A 19,712-nucleotide genomic window follows, 5' to 3' on the forward strand; every position below is an offset into this window, starting at 1 on the left:
TACCTGTGAAACAATGTAATTTTTTTCTAGCTGCAAATGAGGTAGTTTTCTCAAATATTAATAAAGTTTAGAAGATTGGCAGTGGCTGATTTTTAAAACCTCTGTTAGGTGAGATAAAATGGGTTTAACATCATAATGATTACTGTTTCTTTAAGGTGATATGACATTTGGGTAACCAGTGAGGAAGGATTTTGATTCAAATCTCAGAGTCAGAAAACATTACAAAAATTAATATCTATGTCAAGTTATCGAGTAGGTTGCGCCTGAGTTATAAATGGATAACCATGATTTTTTATAGAAAAGTTGAACCATACTAAAACTAAAGATATCATCTTACATAACCAATAATGTAAGTATAGGAGATTTAATGAGATTCAGTGGCATGGGTGATGCCATAAAACTTAACAGCTGTTGAACTTTGATTATGTCTGCGACGAGACTCAGACTGGGAATGATTTTCAGCCCTGGAATTTTTCCATCTACACCGGCCCAATTATGGACCCCCCCAACTTTGGTTATTAACACAGACGCGACAGTGACTGCTGCTGCATAACGTTCACACTTGCACCCTAAACTGCCAGATTGGGAAGCATCCCAACCTGGCAACAATGCACGTAAGACGGGAAACATTAGCCTTTAGATATAAAACCCCAACATGCACATTTCTTTTCAAAATATTCAGACAAAAATTCGCCAAATATAAGAGGAACATCGTAGTTTGGTTTAAAGAAACCATTTTAGTTTTATTATAATTTAGTTTGTTGCAAGTATTTTACAGTTTGAAGAAATAGAAAATTACACCATATGCCAACCGTCACAAGGATGTGCATCACAAGGAAGGGTTATATATACTGTATGCGTCATTTAGGTAGTTAACATTGTATTACTTCTTGAGCTATTTACTGTCACAGGAAGGTGATGTGGCCGGTGAGATTTAAGGAGGGCCGGCCCTTCCACGCTGAGCTTAGGACCGGCCCACCGGGCAAATGCCCGGTATCACAGATTACCAGTCCCAGCCTGTCTGCAACCTAAAGCAATCATTATTAAACTTTGAAAATCTGACTTAAAGGGGGCGCTCTAGTTGGATTTTTTTCCCAGTTTGGATATGGAATTTTTCACATGCTCTCTGTGCATGCAGGGTTTCTGCTCAAAAATGATATTTTGCCCTTTAGGACTTTATTACCCTCCGATCGACTGGTGACCTGTCCAGGGTGTAGCACGCTTCTCACCAAAATACTGCTGGAGTTAGAAAAATCCACAACACAGCTTTTAGAGTTTTATCTGTCAAGAGATGTTTGCTACCTTTCTCTTTACATTGTAGATCTATTATATAAGATTATATAAAGTGCTCTGAGCTTGATGGAAAAATGACAAAAGTGTCACTTTTGCAGACAGGTTTGTGGAACTTCTGTTCTGTATTCAATTGGTTGAGGTTTTTCTTTTTGTAGTTTTTAGCTGTCTATATATGGGTATATATGTTTTGTGAGTTGGGACCTAAGCCTTAAATGTATTACCTTGACTGCAGGACGCTGGGAATGCCCGTGGCACAGCTGCAGCATATGCGGCGCCTCTGCCTCATCTCTATGTGACTTCTGCCCGCGTTCGTATTGCCGGGACCACGAGGCGGGGGCGCTCACCCCCTCCTCTCTGGACGACCGCCTCTGTTGCTCCAACCACAATCCACTCAGTCCACTCGGCTCCGGCTCGACAGAGCCACGCCGCTTCGATGGGAGCCCCGTCGAGGAGGAGTCTGAGGGAGGGCGGCCGGCTAAAGATTGAAGCCCCAACTTTCACTATACCTCATTCCCAGCGAAGTGCTCTCTGATATCTGCAGCAGTGCACTCCCCTAGGGGGATACAGTGTATTTTTGTTTTTCTGTTTGTTTTTTTTTAATATGGTGCAATGGCTGCTGTTGGCAGCTGGGACACGCTGATGATGAACACCCTGATGCTGTTGGCAGTGAGATCAGAGCGATCCAAGGAACCACAGGGAAAGGTGACCCTGCACATTCGTGCGCTGTTTTTCTCTCCTCTCTTGCCATTAAGAGACTAGTACGGTAGTTACACTTTCTGCAGCTCGCCTGTGCCCATCTGAGGGTGCAGACCGTGTGTTGTTTTTGTTTTTTTTTCCCTGTATTTTCATTATTTTTACCGCTGTAGAGTTCACACAGAACTGTGAAAATGTATATAACCTCCTTCACTGATTTCTTCTGTTTTCGCTTGAACAAAATCTAATATCAGTTTGAATACAAAACCAGATTTTAAGTTATTTGATGATTGAAAGTTAAACAGCTGTCCAAGAGTAATTATCCTCCAAAATGTAATGGTTGTGCCAGAATCTTTTTTCGAAATCTCCATTATCTTATTGTTTTAATTCCTCTGCTTTGGTTTTTGAGTATTAGCTACCTCTTTAAAATGATACTACATTATCAAAACGAGGTTCAGATTTTGACCACGACACTCTAGAAATTTTCACTAGCTTCCCTTTTTGTGCCATATAAAAGCGATAAGCGAGTTTTTACCCATGTGCAGTCAATTCTGGGAGGCTTCGCAGCTATCATGAGTTGTTTTTTTGTTTTTCTCATATTGCTTTCACTGTTTTTCAGTGGAGTATAAAATCTTTAGAATCAGCTTTATAACCATTATCAGTAACTGAACTAGAATTACTTAAGATCGAGGCATGATGCATTTTTTGTTTCCAATATTTTAGCCTACTTCAAGCTGTCAGACTGGTTCAATTTAAGGGATTTAGGTATTTTACAGGTGTGTCGGTCTGTAGGGATCTTTGTGGTGGGTAAAACTAAACGCAGCTTTAATAAATGTTTGGTTAATAATAGATCATTCAGGATTTATCCAAGTGGGGCAGTATGCCTTTACATGGATAAAGGATGCTGCCAGTAGCTGTTTCTTCGCCCTCAATAAATGAAATCATCATTGGAAAACATTTTTTTTTTTTATTATTATTTACTGGATTATTTCGGCTTGATTTTTAAAATTAGTTTAAGCCAGCACATGTTAAATGCGAAGACAAAAGAAGCCTGTAAAGGGGGCCGATACGGTTTCACAGTCCTGCTAGCGTTGCCACTTTGAAGATCTCATAGGTCAGAGAGGAGGAGGGGAGGTGCCAAGTCGAACCATGCTGCTCTCCTCCCCCCCCCGTTTCGCTGCTGTACGCCGCATAAAGGATCTTGTTACGATGAAGACGAGGCAGCTCTTCCTCATCACCCCCACAGTCCCCCATTCTATTACTACTACTTCTATCTTGTTGAAAAGAACTCAGAAAAATGACCAAATTTGTGCAATTTAACATTTTTCTTTTGTTTTTTTGTTTTGTTTATTTTTTAGAGTGGGTGGGGGATGTTTTCCAGAATCACACTACATTCCAACCTTCCTTAAACATCCTTTTCTAATATACTTATGGGGTATAGATGAATATAATTAAATACAGTATCTATGTTTGTTAATGTTTACAGACAGATTTCTCTCACTTCATCTTGGTGAGTGGTGTATTACGTTTGTTTCGGTGTTGAACATTACGCAGACCTCTTTGTGAAAATAGTCCTATTAAGGTGAAATATAATGGTATATAGTGTAATGGTATGACATTACAGAAGTACTTGTGATTTCATATTGCCAGTCCCACTCGCCATTGTGTACATAATTGGCTCACCATATTATAAAGTACTTAAAAAAATCTGGAGGGTGAAGGCTCTCATGATGCAACATCCTGTTTTGGGTTTTTTATGATCTTGTGTCTTTTGATTCTTTTTCATGTTCTCTGTATAGGAATTGGAGGGGGGCCCAGCTTGTGATCACTGGTGCTGTTGATTCAAGTTTGATTTGTTTTATTTTTTGGGCTGCTGGGGTGCAGAGCATTTCGGTAATTTCATTTCACCCGTGTACTGTGTTTCTGTTTTTTTTTTTTTTTTTTGCCAAACCTATGAAAAGCACTTTCACATGGGCAGACAGAAATACAGACATGACTGAGTATTTCAAAAACGATACCTCTTCTTGTTGTAACATTGGAATTGAATCTCTGTTAGAAACATTGTGAATGCTACGTCTTTTGCTTTCTTTTTTAACTAAAGTGGCCTAATTGTGGTTAGAGGTAAGGGAGGGGGGGCACAAATGGAAATAAACTGCCACCCCTGCTTTGGAGTAAGAGGAGAGAAAAAAAAAAGTCCTCCAGAGGCACTTTTTTTGTTTATTTCATGAAGAAATGGTATAACAAAAAAAAAAAAATAAATCCAGTCCAGTATGATGTGTAAACACAAACTTCTGTACAGTGTTTTTAAATCCCTCATCAAGTCGAAACTAAAGTTTTTGTATTTATTGCACCACATTTTATACTGATTCAGTTCATTTTTGTTTTCAAACACCACTGCAGTAACTTGTCTCTCTTCCCACCTAGGTTTCACAAACACAGCCATTAAAATAAAGGTAAAAATGTAAAAAAAAAAAAAAAAAAAAAAAGACTCACACACACAGGGAGTTTTATGTATTCCGGCTGTGTCTGAGCATCTTTCTTACATTTGCTGTAATGATTCCACATTTGGTGACAGCAGCTGACGACTCGCTGTGTTCTAAAGCAGTTCAGTATTGGAACGTCAGGTTTAGTCGTGACAAACGTAATCGTGAGGGGATGAAAGGATTTTCTGTAATTGTGTCTCTCTGCTTTGCTTTGTTTGGTTCCATTAACGGTTGAGGTCAGAGGGGGGTAAAAGTGCCAATCATGATCTTTTCACTTTCTTTAAAGTGTCTTTTAATAGCAAGACCATATGTGCTCTTTTGTTGTCTTTCAGCAGCACTGGTTTCATTTAAGTAAAATGTAAAAAAAAAAAAGAAAAGTTATTTGGGGATTTTTTTTTTTCCTTCAGTAATTGACTACACTCTTATTTCTGCCCATTTTTATGTTGCTCAAGTTAATTAAGACTAGAATAAATCCCAGATGCTCGTAGCTGACCTGAAAACACGTTTGTGATGTGAGTTTAAAAATATATATATTAAAATTGAAAGATTGTTTTTTTTGTTTTTTTTTCTAATGGACTATTTTGCTTGGCTGTAATTGTTTTTTTGTTTTTTTTTTATGGTATATTACTTAATTTCTCTCACTTTAAAAATGTTTCCAGATATCATTAAACCCCAGATTGTGATATCCATTAGAGGTTTCAAATATTCACCTCAAACAGAATAAGCTGACTATAATTAGAAATATAAGGAAATTACTCTTTTAGTTTAGGTTAATGATAAAATTCTGATCCAAAGAACTGAAAACAATTAGTTTTTCTACCCTGCTGTTTTTATTTTTTATTTAGCTTCATTCAGTGCATCGTTGAGGCACTTTCCTTTGCAAACTTTAAACTTAATCTTTATCTCTTTGTGTTTCTCACAGGCTTTCTTTGCTTTCTTGTTGCTTCAGAAACTCTTCTGATTCCGTGTCTTATTCTCATTGAAGCTTGTGTTTTTGTTGTAGCTGAATGTTGCTCAAGTGAAGTGCATACTTCCAAACCCGAGGACAGATTGATGCCAACGTTTTTCATATATTGGTTGTTGGTTTTGTTTTGACTTTCACCACATTGCACAGAGATTCTGCAAAACAAACAAACCCGAACTGCCTTTATTGTTTTTTGTTGCACCTGTGGATCGCATGATCATGCTTGCATCTTTGTGCCGGTTGGTCTTCTTCAGCCCTGCTGAGCTGATGCAACTGAAGTATTACTGCTTTAATTGTTTCTATTTTTTCCACATTTATTTTGATGTTGCCTATTCTATGCTTTCTATTGCTTTCCTTTAAGTGACCCTTGACTCTCTAAGGAAGATTTTGGTTTCTTTTCTAGAAAGGACCCCCCAACCCCTCTTTGTTTGTCTAAAGGCATGTTTTTAGTTCACTGTGACGTCTTACTTTGTGCAATGTTGGGCCGTCTGTCAGTGAGGTCTGACCTGACATGCTGTCAAATAGTGTTGGAATAAATGAATACTTTCACCTGCATAAGCACTCATGTTTTTTACTCATAGAAAACCTATTCACAGTAACTCTGACTGGGGGTCATATCTATCTCTCCAGATGTTGCTTCGGATAAACCGCGGAGGAACACACATCGCCATGTTAACTACCTGTGTTACTGCATACCACACATAGTCGAGAAACTTGTAAATACTTTGCATTGGATTTGCATAGACTCATGTTACTGTGGTGTGCTCTTTTTCTCAGTTTGTTTTGCCTGTAAAATTCTGCTTCTATATGTGTGTGACTGTTGAGAAGACACTCTTCTTTTTGTACATGACCTGTCTTTTTATTTGGGGATATTGATTCTGTCCTTTTTCATTCTGAAATTGAGTTTGAAGAGTTCAGACATGCCTGAAGTTTGACTTTAATAAAGCTGTACTCTGTCTCAGTGAAACCTTTTCATGCTTGAATTTTTGGCCCTCTGAGGACTATATTAATATGATATGATATATCTATTTATTTTATTTTATTTTTTTTTTTAGAATGCGCACTTTATTTACTTGTTTTTAAGCAGACACCAAAGCAAGCATACATACATAGAACACCACACCGACCATCATTCCACTTAATATTAAGGTACAGTCAGCCAGTTGGAAAAGCAGACCAAGTACAATCAAATTAATGTGGCTTATCAGAAATACCATTACTGACCTAAACATTAATATATTTGAAGTGTCATCTGTCAAAAATAAGGAGCGTAAATTAGGTAAATATATGTATATTGTGTTGATATTAAATTAAAACTCCAGGTGGGGATCTGTAATTTTGATGTGGCCTCCACATGTCAATGCACATAATTTGGCCATGCTGACCTCCAGGAAAATAAAAGATGTGTGCATAGATGATACTCGGGTGGAATTGATATGTGGTACAAGTTCTCACAAACGCGGTGAGGCCAGTGCCTACCTCCTGCAGAAGGGTACACCCAGTGTACTGGTCATTAGACTGTTGCAGGGCAACACAGAGACACGAAACCATGCACGACCCACTGCACCAACATAGGGTCTGACAATGGGTGCAAGGATTTCATCCTGATACCTAATGGCAGTCACGGTGTAGCTATACGGTCCAGCCTCTATAGGTCTGTGTGTCCCTCCAGATATGCCTCCCTAGACCATCACTGACCCACCACCAAACCGGTCATGCTGAACAATGTTACAGGCAGCATAATGTTCTCCACAGCTTCTCCAGACCCTTCCACGTCTGTAACACGTGCTATGGGTGAATCTGCTCTCATCTGTAAAAAGCACAGGGCACAAGTGGCAGACTTGCCAATTCCGGTGTTCTGTGGCAAATGCCAATCGAGCTCCACGGTGCCGGGCAGTGAGCACAGGGCCCACTAGAGGACATTGGGCCTGTTTCTGATTGTTTGGTCAGAGACATTCACACCAATGGCCTGCTGGAGGTAATTTTGTAGGGCTCTGACAGTGCTCCTCCTTGCACAAAGGAGCAGATACCGGTCCAGCTGATGGGTTGTAGACCTTCTACGGCCCTGTCCAGCTCTCCTGGAGTAACTGCCTGTCTCCTGGAATCTCCTCCTTGCTCTTGAGATTGTGCTGGGAGACACAGCAAACCTTCTGGCATGTATTGATGTGCTATCCTGGAGGAGTTGGACTGCCTGTGCAACCTCTGTAGGGTCCAGGTTATGCCTCATGCTAACAGTAGTGACAGTGACCCTAGCCAAATGCAAAATTGGTGAAAAAGAGTCAGAAGAGATGAGGAGGGGAAAAAATGTCAGTGGCCTCCACCTGTAAAACCACTGTTAATCTAATTAACACCAAAGCGGCTGAAACTGATTACCAACCCCCTCTGCTACTTACCTGACCAAATCAATATCCCGGAAGTTTAATTAACTTGATGCTATACTCTGATTACAAAGTGTTCCTTTAATGTTTTTGAGTAGTGTTTATGTATACATATATAGGTATATATATCTATATATATATATATATATCCTCCGCCTTTCAGAATGGCATGACAAGTTTAAATAAGTGGCATAAAAAATTCTTTAATTCATGATGTCATTATTTTTATTTTTAAATTTATCTTTTAAAAATGATTCGACTTAGTGACATTAGTGTATCTGTGATTTCACAATGCATTTATAAAAAAAAATATGCTCACTGTAACCAACCAATGAAATTTAATCCATAAAATGTATGAAGCGATAAAAAACCACATATAGTTTTGATATTGGAAACAAAATAACCTTTCGCCGTGCTGATGTGGCAACTTTTATTGTGAAGGTTCAAACCGGATGTGTCAGATTTAGCCATTAGCTTCACTCGCGCCTCCTCTTCCGAGACACATCTGTTTCTTCAGATACCTCCAGTGTGTATGTATAGAAAATAAAAGGATGCTGAGGCTTTGTTATATGTATGTATTAAATCAAGGATGAAGAGATAAAATCCGACCAGCTTAAGGTTAGTAATCGAGACGCTCGGTTCTGTGATTGACAACACGGAAATGAAACGGATAAAAGATGTGCTGTTTGTCAAATGTTAGCTTAGCCTATTGCAGCTATATTTTTTGTATTTTACTTTCCTTTCTTTCGACAGGCGGTGGTTTATAGCTTGGTTTTATATTTATAATGACCGAAATGTGTATTTAGCTACGGTTGCGCTCACTTTCACCTGGATATGGATGATTTACATGAGGAGTATGTTGGCCTTTGTCAGGGTTTAGTTTTAGACAGCGGGATGAGAGACATTTCCCTTTAATGTCCTGCTCTATAGACAAAGGTTTAAACTTCACTCCAGCTTGTCACGTGACACACCTCACAGGTTAAACACAAATTATCACTGGAAAAACGATACAGAAATAAGCAAACATTTCTTATTACAAATAGTTAAATGAGAGCTTGCCCATAGAATTAGTATTTTTACTAAGATAATTAGATAATATGCACTTTAAATAAGACGATGCAAGTGTGTTTTATTATTTTAAGTGTAAATTGTCTTGTTCCATTGGCAAAATTTCTCTTTTGCCTTCTCAATCCAAGAACAAATACTCTTATTTTATGAAAAAATGACTAGATTTTGGTTTTTTTTTTTTCAGTTAAACAAGTGCTTCATTTCAGTTTTCCAGTGTAAGGATGTTACATTCATACATTTTAGAATGTTCAAAAGAAATTTGAAATAACAAACCTGTCCTAATACAATAAAAGAGTAACTGATTAGAAATGTTGAGCCTGCGCTGCCATTTCAACATTTTTATCAATGCAAGAGGCTTAAAATATTTATATCTCTGAAATGCACAAAAAAAATGTAATTAAATAAATTATATATATATATATATATATATATATATATATATATATATATATATATATATATATATATATAATGTGAAGAACCAAGTTGGTCACTGAAAAAGAAAAACAGTAATTTCACATTTAGAAATAGGATTTAAAAGAAGAAAAAAAATCAAATTGCAGTTCTTAATAAATAAACACAATGGGCTGTATGCTTAACTCCAATACTTCCTGAACTCAAGGCAGCTTCTTTATTTCCTGTCTTGAACTGATTAATCCAGGTGTGCCTGACTTTGGTAACCATGGCGAGGCACACCTGGATTAATCAATTCACCCGGTAATCAAAGACAAGGAAACAAAAGAGCTGCCTTAAGTTCAGGAGATAGTGAAGTTATGCATAGAGCACATTTACAATTTCTCTTGAATGCCAGTCTGACAGCTGCTTTGGGTAGTTAAATGCACTGTCTCAAAGCTCCGATGTTCTCTTGAACATTAAATGTTTACTGAAGCTCGCCCCAGACTCTCTAGTGCAACGAAGCACTAGATCTCTCACAATCTCTCTACTGGGCAGTCGTGGGTGAGCGGTTAGGGTGTCAGACTTGGATCCCAAAGGTTACTGGTTCGACTCCCGACCCGCCAGGTTGGTGGTAATTAACCAGCGCTCTCCCCCATCCTCCTCCATGACTGAGGTACCCTGAGCATGGTACCGTCCCGCCACACTGCTCCCTTGGGGCGCCATTTGAGGGCTGCCCCCTTGCACGGGTGAGGCATAAATGCAATTTCATTGTGCGCAGTGTTCACTTGTGTGTGCTGTGTCACAATGACAATGGGAGTTGGAGTTTCCCAAAGGGCTTTCATTTCATTTCTTTCATTTCAAATCTCTAAGAATTAAAGTGGATCTGATAGAAAAACATTTTCCAACCCAATACTACATTAGTGTACAGGAAAGGATTTTTCTTAGTAGCTGTTCACCGTGGGGACCACTATTACAGGGTTAAACAGTTTGTTGTGGAGAAGTTAACTAAAAATGACATTAAGGTTCTTCTGCATCCTTTCCAGTTTGGTTTTAGAAATATCTATTCAACAGAAACAGCATATTGCTACTTCTTAGATAAAATTAAAACAAATTTAGACCTTTCTAGATTAGCAAAGAGCTTTAGATACAGTCAGTCATTATACCCCTATTTTGTAAATTAGTTACTATAACCTGTCAAGTCAAGCATTAAACCAGTTTATCTATCCTAAAAAAATAGAAACTAGTATAAAAAAGTTACACACTGCTCCCTTCTAAAGACTTCATCATAAGGGTAGTGCAGGGCTTCAGCTTTAGTTTATATATTAATGATTTCCTTTTGGTTTATGACAGACCTTGCAATGTATGTAGATGACAACATCCTGTTCACTAATGGGAAAAATGCTCGGGGTATGGCATAAAGATAAAAAAAAAAAATACATGAAATGTCTAGCTGGCTGATCATACAGCCTGACATTAAATGAATGATATGTTTGTTTGTTTTTTAACAACTGGGAAGAACATTACTGATTAGTCTTCTCATAGATGCAACACAAGTTAAAATTGTACTTATTTAGATGGGGACTCCTTAACCTTAACAAACTTTAGTTTGTTAAACTTTAGACATGTATGGGGAATTCCCACTACTAACGCTTCACATCTCTACCTACATTTTAAAAGTTTGTTTTATATTGCTTAATTAGCTGGTCTCTGTCATGCAAGACATTTATGATCTTCAGTCAAGATAAAAAAAAAGTGTTTTAAATTCATGATAGGATCTAAACAATGCCACCACCATAATATTCAATATTAATATAAAGTTCTTCACTGCAGAGATGTTGAGCAGGAAAATGGTGGAAAAGATGCTAAATGAGTAATTTTATTGGAAAACCAAAAAGTAAAAGATTTCTACTATCTCATTGTTGTTTTCTAAAATGTATAAATCAAGCTCACTGCTTTCGCCTGACATACATGCTGCTTAATTATATTTGCATCCTTTATGTTACACCGTCTATATTGTGTAACCTATGGGAGCCGGACTAACCAATACGTTTTTGAACCAAAGGTTTTAAAACGTAAACCCATGAACTGTCATCATTGTATCTAAGGTCAGCTTTCATGTAAAGCTAGTTGGTCTATGAATATACAATGATAAAAGCTTTTAATGATGCACTGACAGGTAATGATTTTCTATAATTAACTGAGCATTTTCCAACCCTTTTTTGACTCTTGTTAAGTAAACGAAAGGGGAGGGGAGATGTTTGCTGTTGACTAAAGTCCACTCCAAGAATCAAAATGAAGAGGAGGCTGCTGCGTGGGTTCCTGTCGGAAATTTCCATCCGGTTGGCTCTTCTGTTTGTATTCCTGTGAGTGATATGCTCTCTCCAAATCAAAGCCGTGGATGTGGTGGTGCTCTTTACAGAACAGCTTTATGGACCCATTAGCTGAGATGCAGGTGTTGTTTGTGCTTCACTTAGCGTGACAGAGCAGCTCCCCCCTTTCTACAGAGAGATCCAGGCCGAGGAGATGTGGCTTTATAAATTCCATCGTGTGGAATCAGACCACGTACCAACCTCTCTCATGTTTGTACGTATGCCTACATTTCCTTCTATGTCAGGAAGTAAAATGCCTTGCAGAAGTGTCAATACTCCTTTGAATCTGTTGTGCCAACCTCAAATTTCAAATTGATTTGTTTCATTTGATTGTTTTTTTTTTTTTTTTTTTTTTTTTTTGAAACAGATCAACATAAAACTAAGAAAATAACAGTGTAGTGGGATTGTGATGGGGAGATATATATATATATCCAGCCCCCTGATAGCCCTAATTAAAAGTCAGCCAATGTATGCAGGAGAAACAAACTTCTGGGCCAAAGTGCAAATTACCGTATGATGCAGGAAAACTGACACTGAACACATCAAAGCTACAGTTAAACATGGTGGACATTCTGGGAAGAGATGATGGTAAACTTCAACAAGACCATCTTTGGAGAAAACCTATCAGAGGTTGGCTACCTGTGAGCAGCTTAAGGACCATAAAAAGCCATAGTCGCAATAGAAGGGTTCCCATTAAATCATATTCATGTGCTCGAGTAGTCTAGTCAAATTCCAGACTTCTACACGTTTCAGAATCTCTAGCAAGAGTTGACAATACATACTCTGAACTCTTGCTGCTGTCTTTGTATCAAAAGGAGTTCCTACAAACTGTTAAATGAGGGGGAATCATTTATATGCATGCTACACTTCAGATTATCTTAAAATTAAATAATTTTCCCTCTTTTGCAACTATGCTTTACTAGTTTTTATCTTTCACAAAAAATCTTATCCAATATGTTCATTTTTTGCTCTCTATAGATGCTTCACCTGCATATGAGTTATTAAACTGTTTAATTCCTTTCTCTTATACAATGTTTTGTGAATCATCTGGAATTAGTTCAGGGTAATTAGTTCAGGGTACAGATGAAGATTGGCAGTAATGTTTGATATTTCCTGGAAAAATGTTTAGTTTAAATCTACTTTATATCTTGTGTTTGGAACTTTAGCTGGATTTTTGTAGCTGATCTTTATTTTAAAATGTAATGCAGCCTTTTTCTGTGTATTTATTCCAGAGTGTGGCTGTTTTCACCCCCCTGATTGTAATCTTGATTTTTCACCTATTGAAAAAGTCTGAGGAGGGAGATCTGAGAGAAGCATCATTGGGTAAGAACTAAATTCCCTACAAACAGTTTTGTTTTCTTTTTTTTTCTCCCTATTTTCACGCCATCTTGCTGTTTGAGGTGACGTGTCTTTTTCACAATTTAGTTCTGTTTCCCCCCTGTCATCCAGCTGTAACTCTGACTCTGGTGCTCAATGGAGTTTTTACCAACGTCATCAAACTTGTTGTTGGGAGGTAAAAATGTTTGAACGCCGTACACTGTTTAGCTTGTGTGACAGTCCATGAAGACATCATTCTTTTGTTGTTTTTTTCCCCTTCAGGCCGAGACCAGACTTCTTCTATCGCTGTTTTCCAGACGGTCAGATGAACTTGGAGCTGCGATGCAGCGGTGACCCAGACGTTGTCACAGAGGGAAGAAAAAGCTTCCCTAGCGGACATTCCTCCTGTGAGAAGCTATTTTGGTCATCATGCTTGTATAAGTGGTTATACATTTTTTTACATGTTTAAAGTTATATTTATATTATATTTTATAGTTATATTTTATCATTTTATTATGTGTAAAAAATAAAACCACAAAAACATTCAAACCCATCTGACGTTAAAGTGAAGAATTAATTACTGCATCCTTCTTTATAGATCTTAAATGAACCGCGTTGTTTTAATTCAAGCCTAGTCGTACCCAACCCTGATTACTTCTAATCCTCTGTCTATACATGTTGTGATAAAATAATTATCCACTACACCTAATAATTGTGCCATCAGTGACGAGATTAGCATGCCCCTGATAGAATGATAGTTTACATTATTGTGGAGGAAATCCGTAAAAAAGGTTTTAATTAACCTGGATAGTGCGGTATTAACAGCTTATTTAAGTTCAAAGAAAGATGAATTCATAAATTCATCAGTTGTAGATTTAGAGCCAGAGCAGGAAGATCCCATCACACTGCCTCCACCGTGTGCGGCTGTTAGTATGATGTTCTCATTATAAAATGCTGTTAATTTTGACAGATTGAACAGATTCAAAACTTAGAAAAAGTTCAAATTTGGTCTTGTTATATTCACAGAACATTTTCTGAGAATCCTCTTTAGGATTGTATTTATTTATTTTTTTTTTAGATATGTAAGATTAACCTTTTTTTTCTTTTGATTAGCCATGGTTCTGGCACCTTGGACATTTTCCATGAATACTAAAACAGTAGATTCAGTTTTGATTCTCTAGTGACTTCCATGTTTTTCTACCTGCATAGAGAATGTCTTGCATGGATTAACTAGAGGTCTAACAAATATCTTTGTAAGCTTCTCCAGATTAATAGATCTTTCTACTTGGTTCTCATATCTCTTTGGATCAGAGTTGGAATCGTTTTATGTCATCAGACTGGTCCTGTTTAAGTGATTTATTTTTTTATTGACTCTAAAGAGCAGACCATAATCTGTTGTGGTTACTTAAAGTGAAGCTAATTAATGTGGATAATTACAGTTAATGTTAAACCAGCCTGGTTGGTTTAGATAGAATAAATCCCAATATATTAAACTGCTTTTTCAATTTCCTCCGTTTCTTTGCCTGATTTTAAAAGATGTTGGATCTGAAATATTAAGTGAGAAGAATGTTCAAACTACCGGTAGCTCAATTTTAGTTGTTTGTTTTTCTGTCACAGATTCTAGATGTGTTGTCACTTCCAGAAGACTCTGGTGAATGAAAAAAAAAAGTCCACCTGATAATCAAAGGGTCTCTCTCTGCCTCTGTTTTTTCAGCGTTGCCTTAAACTTCCTGTTTTTTTTCTCAGTTGCTTTTGCAGGTTTGGGTTTCACCTCATTATACATCGCAGGAAAGCTGCGCTGCTTCAATCCAGCTGGCCAGGGCCGAGCATGGCGGCTGTGTAGCTTCCTTACCCCTTTACTCGTCGCTGCTGTAATCGCCCTCTCCAGGACCTGTGACTACAAGCACCACTGGCAAGGTCAGAGTTTAAGGCTATTGTTTGCCATGAAATATAGCATTAATTTTCACAAACTTAAAAATAGATACCCAGACTATCAAGGACGAAAATGAATCAGGTAAATTATTAATAAATGTGCAGGAAAGTATGTTTTTTAATATAAAACATCAGAAGTGAATCACGTTTTGTTAAACTGTTAGATATTTCACAATGCTACCAGAAAAAAGGACAAAATATAACTTTGGTATTTATTTATTTTTTTGGTACATCCTGAACACTCTGGAAGTAGTTGAAGTAAATTCACGCTAAATAATTTGTTTAAAAAAAATGTTGATAGTTATTGAATACTGAAATTAAATATGGTGGAAATCCTCTATATATTTAGAAAACATTTCTGGCCTTCCATGACCCATTTAACAAAGTGAATAAAAGGATTTAAAAAAAAATATCAGAAATAGAAATGAATAATTCTTGTTATGTTACCATCATTGTAAAAATTGATTTTCCTTTATGTTTAAGTCCTTGTTACTTATTCTGCATAAACATTTAATTAAAGAAAGAAAAACTGAAAATTAAAAAGATAATTTTTATTTTGGTATATCCCCCGTATGTTTTGTTACAGTATTTTCTAAGCTCTGTAAGAGCATAATTGGGTAACATATATATATATTTTTTCATTACTTGTAAGATGGAAGTATTTCAAATTGTCTTTACCGTAATCCTCATTGATTAAAAATATTCTTCAAATATGTAACCCTCTTTTTAAATTTCTAATGAGACAAAAAAATATAGTATTTATCATTTATTGTTTTGGAAATTCTAAACATAAATGAGAGATTGTATCAGTATTTTCAAATGCTTTTTGACTCCAAATTCTGTTTTTTTTTTTCTTCATCCCACACACAGATGTGTTAGTGGGGTCACTGCTGGGTCTGGCCTTTGCCTGGCTCTGCTACCGACAGCACTTTCCTCCAGTTCAGGACCCGGATTCCCACAGGCCGATCCGTCACAGAGACACGGTTCCAGCTGCACAGGAGCGAAAGTTGACCAACTCTAACTTCCTCCTGCCTCTGTAGGCCACCTGAAGGGTCGCCATTTCCACTGCGTTCTAAAGAGATATGTGGAATTCTGTTTTTTCTAAAGCTGTTGGTTTATAAAAAAAAAAAATGTGTGTGTTTATCCTAACTATTTTCATTTGTAGGTTTGAAAATTCTATGAATGTGAATGAATTACTACAACATCAACAGTTCCAGTTTGGCAAACTAAAGCTGAACATGTCTGATTGGTCAGTTCTTGGGTTGTCATGATTTCATTCCCCACATGACCAACTCTTCAGCTCTTTAGGTCATGGCGACTGAGCCGTTTTTACTACACACCCACTGCAGTCTTTGGCTCAACTGCTTTGGCCATTATTAATTGATTGTTAAACTTGCAACTTTTTCCAACAAGCAGAGCTATGGTGTTTATTTGCACTACTCTTTATTCTTGACTGTATTGAACATGTTTAGTTTTAAAGGCTAAAACCTGAGGGTGTGTTTAAGAAAAAGAAAAATCTGGCCTTTGATCATCTGCTGGTATTGACGTAATCTCCACTGAAAAAATAAGAAATAAGTCAGGAGCAGAAACATGAATCTATTTGGAGTTTGGGGGCATTTTCCTGCTTGTGGTTTTGGACTCAAAGTAGCCAAAGCACAACCCTGAAACCCTGCAGGATATTGCCTTATTTCTTATGGAAGGATTATTAGGATTATTAGGAGGGTGACATGTGAATTGACCTTAATTTTCTAACTTCCATTCCATTCCTTCTCCTTAAAAAGCATATTTCATATTGTTTCAAACTGCGTTCATTCCATGTTTGTTCAAGCTTGTTTTTCCATGACAAATTGCAAAGTCTCTCATTTGACATGGTGAGGGTTTATGCAATGAGTTTTTCATTGCAAAAAGACAAAGACCACGAGGTCATCAGTTGCATCTCCCTCATTAAGCTCAGACTCAAAGGAGCTAAGCTGCTACAGCTGATCATCACACACTTGATAAGCTTAAAGCTAAATAAAACCTTCAGTCATGTTAATGAGTGAGGGGGAGAAAAAAAACAACCCCCACTCCATCCTTTTTCTGCCTCACCATTTGGCATTCCCACTCTCTCCACATACTCCTATGGAAAAGGTCCACAATCCGTTATCAGTCACAGATTGGCGTGCTTCTAAACAGGAGTGTCGCAGCGTAGAAGTAGCATCACTGAAAGACTATCTTTTTATGTTCAAACTTCTTTTCTCAAAGACTGATCACTATTGATTTAGAAAAGCTTGATGGATTTAGATCAACCGTGCAGCACTGGGACTTTTTTCAGTCACAGATGATTTAGGACCACAAATAAATACTCTGGCATTTAGGAATCATATACGGTATATAAATTTTTAGCCACAGCTGTTATCAAAGATATTGAATAAATTAATGTTAATAGTCATGCAGCTTCATTAATGCCCATCCTCCATGGCTTTGCCATTATTACCCGTGTATTGTTGCCTTTTTTGGATTGTTTCAAGTCTTCCTGTAGTATATTTTGGATGGTGTTGTTTACTGTTACTTTGTTGGTTTTTAGTCTCTGGCTTCATGTGCCAAACTCATAGTACAAGAAGCAAATGTAGCAGAGCCACTCCGTGCTTTTCACCATGATCCTAGTGCCTGCTGTACTTTAAATGTAACTTTAGTCTCTGCTATAGTGGAACAGCCCATCTGGTCATATTCTTACAGGGTTTTATGACGGTAAAGGAACGATTTCCTGCAGTGGATCTTAGGGGTACTGTATGTCTGTTTTTTGTGGAGGTCTGGCTCTGTGGATTACTTATACGGGTTAATTTCTTGAAATTGGATTTTACATCAAGAAAAGAAGAGAAACATAACAGGAGGTAGTTCTAGTAATAGGCACAGGGTGTATAAAAGCCTCACTGTAGAGCTTTAAGCAAATACCACAGCTTCACTGGATTAATTCTCAAATAAATAGAAAAAATGTATAACATGATCTTTTTATTTTAAAACAGATTGCAACAATTATTCCATCATAATGTAGATTTAATACTCTTATAAATTGGTAGGTTTTTTTGAGTAAATGTGCTTATTGTCTGTTCAGTAGTATATTTTTAAAAGATTAACTGGTTAATATTATTTTTCAGTTAGTCTGTCTTCTCATGTAGCGAGTCTTCTGCACAAACATGCTGACTGCATCGTTTAAAGATAAGCTAATAAACAGGTTCTGTTACCAGAAGTGATGGGTAGCAACTCTTACATTTTAACACCATAAGGGTTTGTTTTTATTTTGTTTTGCAGCCATAAATATTTCCAGACAGACGATGTTTTCTAAGATAGATCATTGCGTTAGCCTTCCTTCTGCCAGCTGACTTGAAATGGAAAGTTGGAGACGGACGGCACTAAGTTACTCCACCGACTGTAGAACCAGATTTTTTTGTTTGATTTAAAGGGGAACAGACCGTAACTTCTTTTTCTGCTGGTGCTAACCTTGCATTTCTCCTGCTGGCCAGGTGCTGTAAATGGCCAAAAATTAAAATCTCACTTTTTATTACATTTAATTTAAAAAAAAAGGAAATTGTAAACTTGTTTTTGTTCAGTTGTAGTGTGATTTTTCTGTTTCATGTTAACATTTTGTTCATCTTCCGGATGATGGCAGCTACAGAGTTTGCAGCCTCAAAGCGCATCTGCCCTCAGAATCACAGCACTCATATCAGATTTATCGGGAAGGAAATGACAGATAATTAGTGAATTTGATTACTCTACAGCTCTTGTTTGGTGGGGGAAAAAAAGTCCACGATGTGTTTTGCAGCATTTGCTTGCCCTGTTATTTTACATGTAAGAACTCTGTTGTTAAAATGCAACTCAGTGTTTTGATGTGGCATGCTGCCTTTCTTTACCTCAGAAAGAAACCTGTTCAAAATGTTACTTTTGATGCCATCAAGTGTGAATGTTTTTAATATGGACAAGCAGATCATAGGATCAAGCGTATTTAATTTTATGGCAAACTTGACTTTACATTTATATTGATTTTTGTTCAGATGTGATGCTCATTAAATTTAGGATTCATATTCTATGGCACTTTGTTGTTGTTTTTCTGATAGGCTGCTTCTTTTTGATAAAACTGCATGTTTCACTGTTAAACAATAACTGAACTCACAACTCCTGTTCATCAGTTAGTTGTAGTTTGTATTTCATGTAATCTGTTTTAGGTTAATGCTACGGTTTCTGCTCTAATGTCAGGGAAATTATTCACAGAACTGCTTGCTAGCTTTAGCTCACGGCCACATGTAGCTGCTCACGCTGATATGATGTCCTGATTTTGTTTTTTTCTTTTTGTCATTCCAAGTTGTAATGCTTTCTATGAACACTTTACTGTGTTGGGGAAATACTCCTGGTATTTGTAATTTCATTATTTTTTTTGTGTTTGTTTGTTAATTAATTGCAAAATAAAACCAGAAATGTATCTCGTAAAAAAAATGGTTTGCATGTAATATTTGTTGCCTTTTGACCTGTCTGCACCATGTGTATACCCCTTGTTAAAAATCATAGTTTATTTTATGACTTTGATATATTACTTCAAACCTTTTCTACATAAACTAAATACATTTTACAAGTTAAAACTTAACTAGTTGGCAGGTGGTGCAGTGGTTAGGGTGCACGACCCATGTACGTGCATGTATGACTAAATTTTAGATAGGCTTTATTTAAATTAATATATCTGGAATTCTAATTTAACTAGTCATAAAATAAGTTGATATCTGTAATTGAATTTGTACTTGTAGAAATATATTTTAGATGTCAAGAATTGTATTTCTGGATATCTGTA

General features: G+C 37.0%; 2 protein-coding genes across 5 annotated transcripts in view; both read left to right on the forward strand.

The window, feature by feature from the left end:
- nsd3 (nuclear receptor binding SET domain protein 3) overlaps positions 1–6,400 on the forward strand; it is a 40,331-nt gene extending 33,931 nt beyond the window's left edge. For all 4 annotated transcript variants that reach the window (XM_038277224.1, XM_038277226.1, XM_038277227.1 and 1 more), the window contains one exon: positions 1,526–6,400. In XM_038277224.1, coding sequence (XP_038133152.1) covers positions 1,526–1,779 — 254 coding nt within the window. In that variant the 3' untranslated portion in view covers positions 1,780–6,400. The remainder of the gene's footprint in view (positions 1–1,525) is intronic.
- A 1,871-nt stretch (positions 6,401–8,271) lies between these two features.
- On the forward strand, positions 8,272–19,363 carry plpp5 (phospholipid phosphatase 5). Its single transcript, XM_038277228.1, has 8 exons — positions 8,272–8,429; positions 11,510–11,638; positions 11,750–11,858; positions 12,877–12,967; positions 13,094–13,157; positions 13,244–13,368; positions 14,708–14,878; positions 15,764–19,363. Exons 2-8 carry the CDS (start codon positions 11,568–11,570, stop codon positions 15,931–15,933), a joined length of 801 nt encoding a protein of 266 aa, XP_038133156.1. The 5' UTR covers positions 8,272–8,429; positions 11,510–11,567; the 3' UTR covers positions 15,934–19,363.
- Positions 19,364–19,712: the final 349 nt, after the last annotated feature.

Source organism: Cyprinodon tularosa, unplaced genomic scaffold (genome assembly GCF_016077235.1).
Source record: "Cyprinodon tularosa strain WSP-4 unplaced genomic scaffold, ASM1607723v1 ctg130, whole genome shotgun sequence".
NCBI lineage: Eukaryota > Metazoa > Chordata > Actinopteri > Cyprinodontiformes > Cyprinodontidae > Cyprinodon > Cyprinodon tularosa.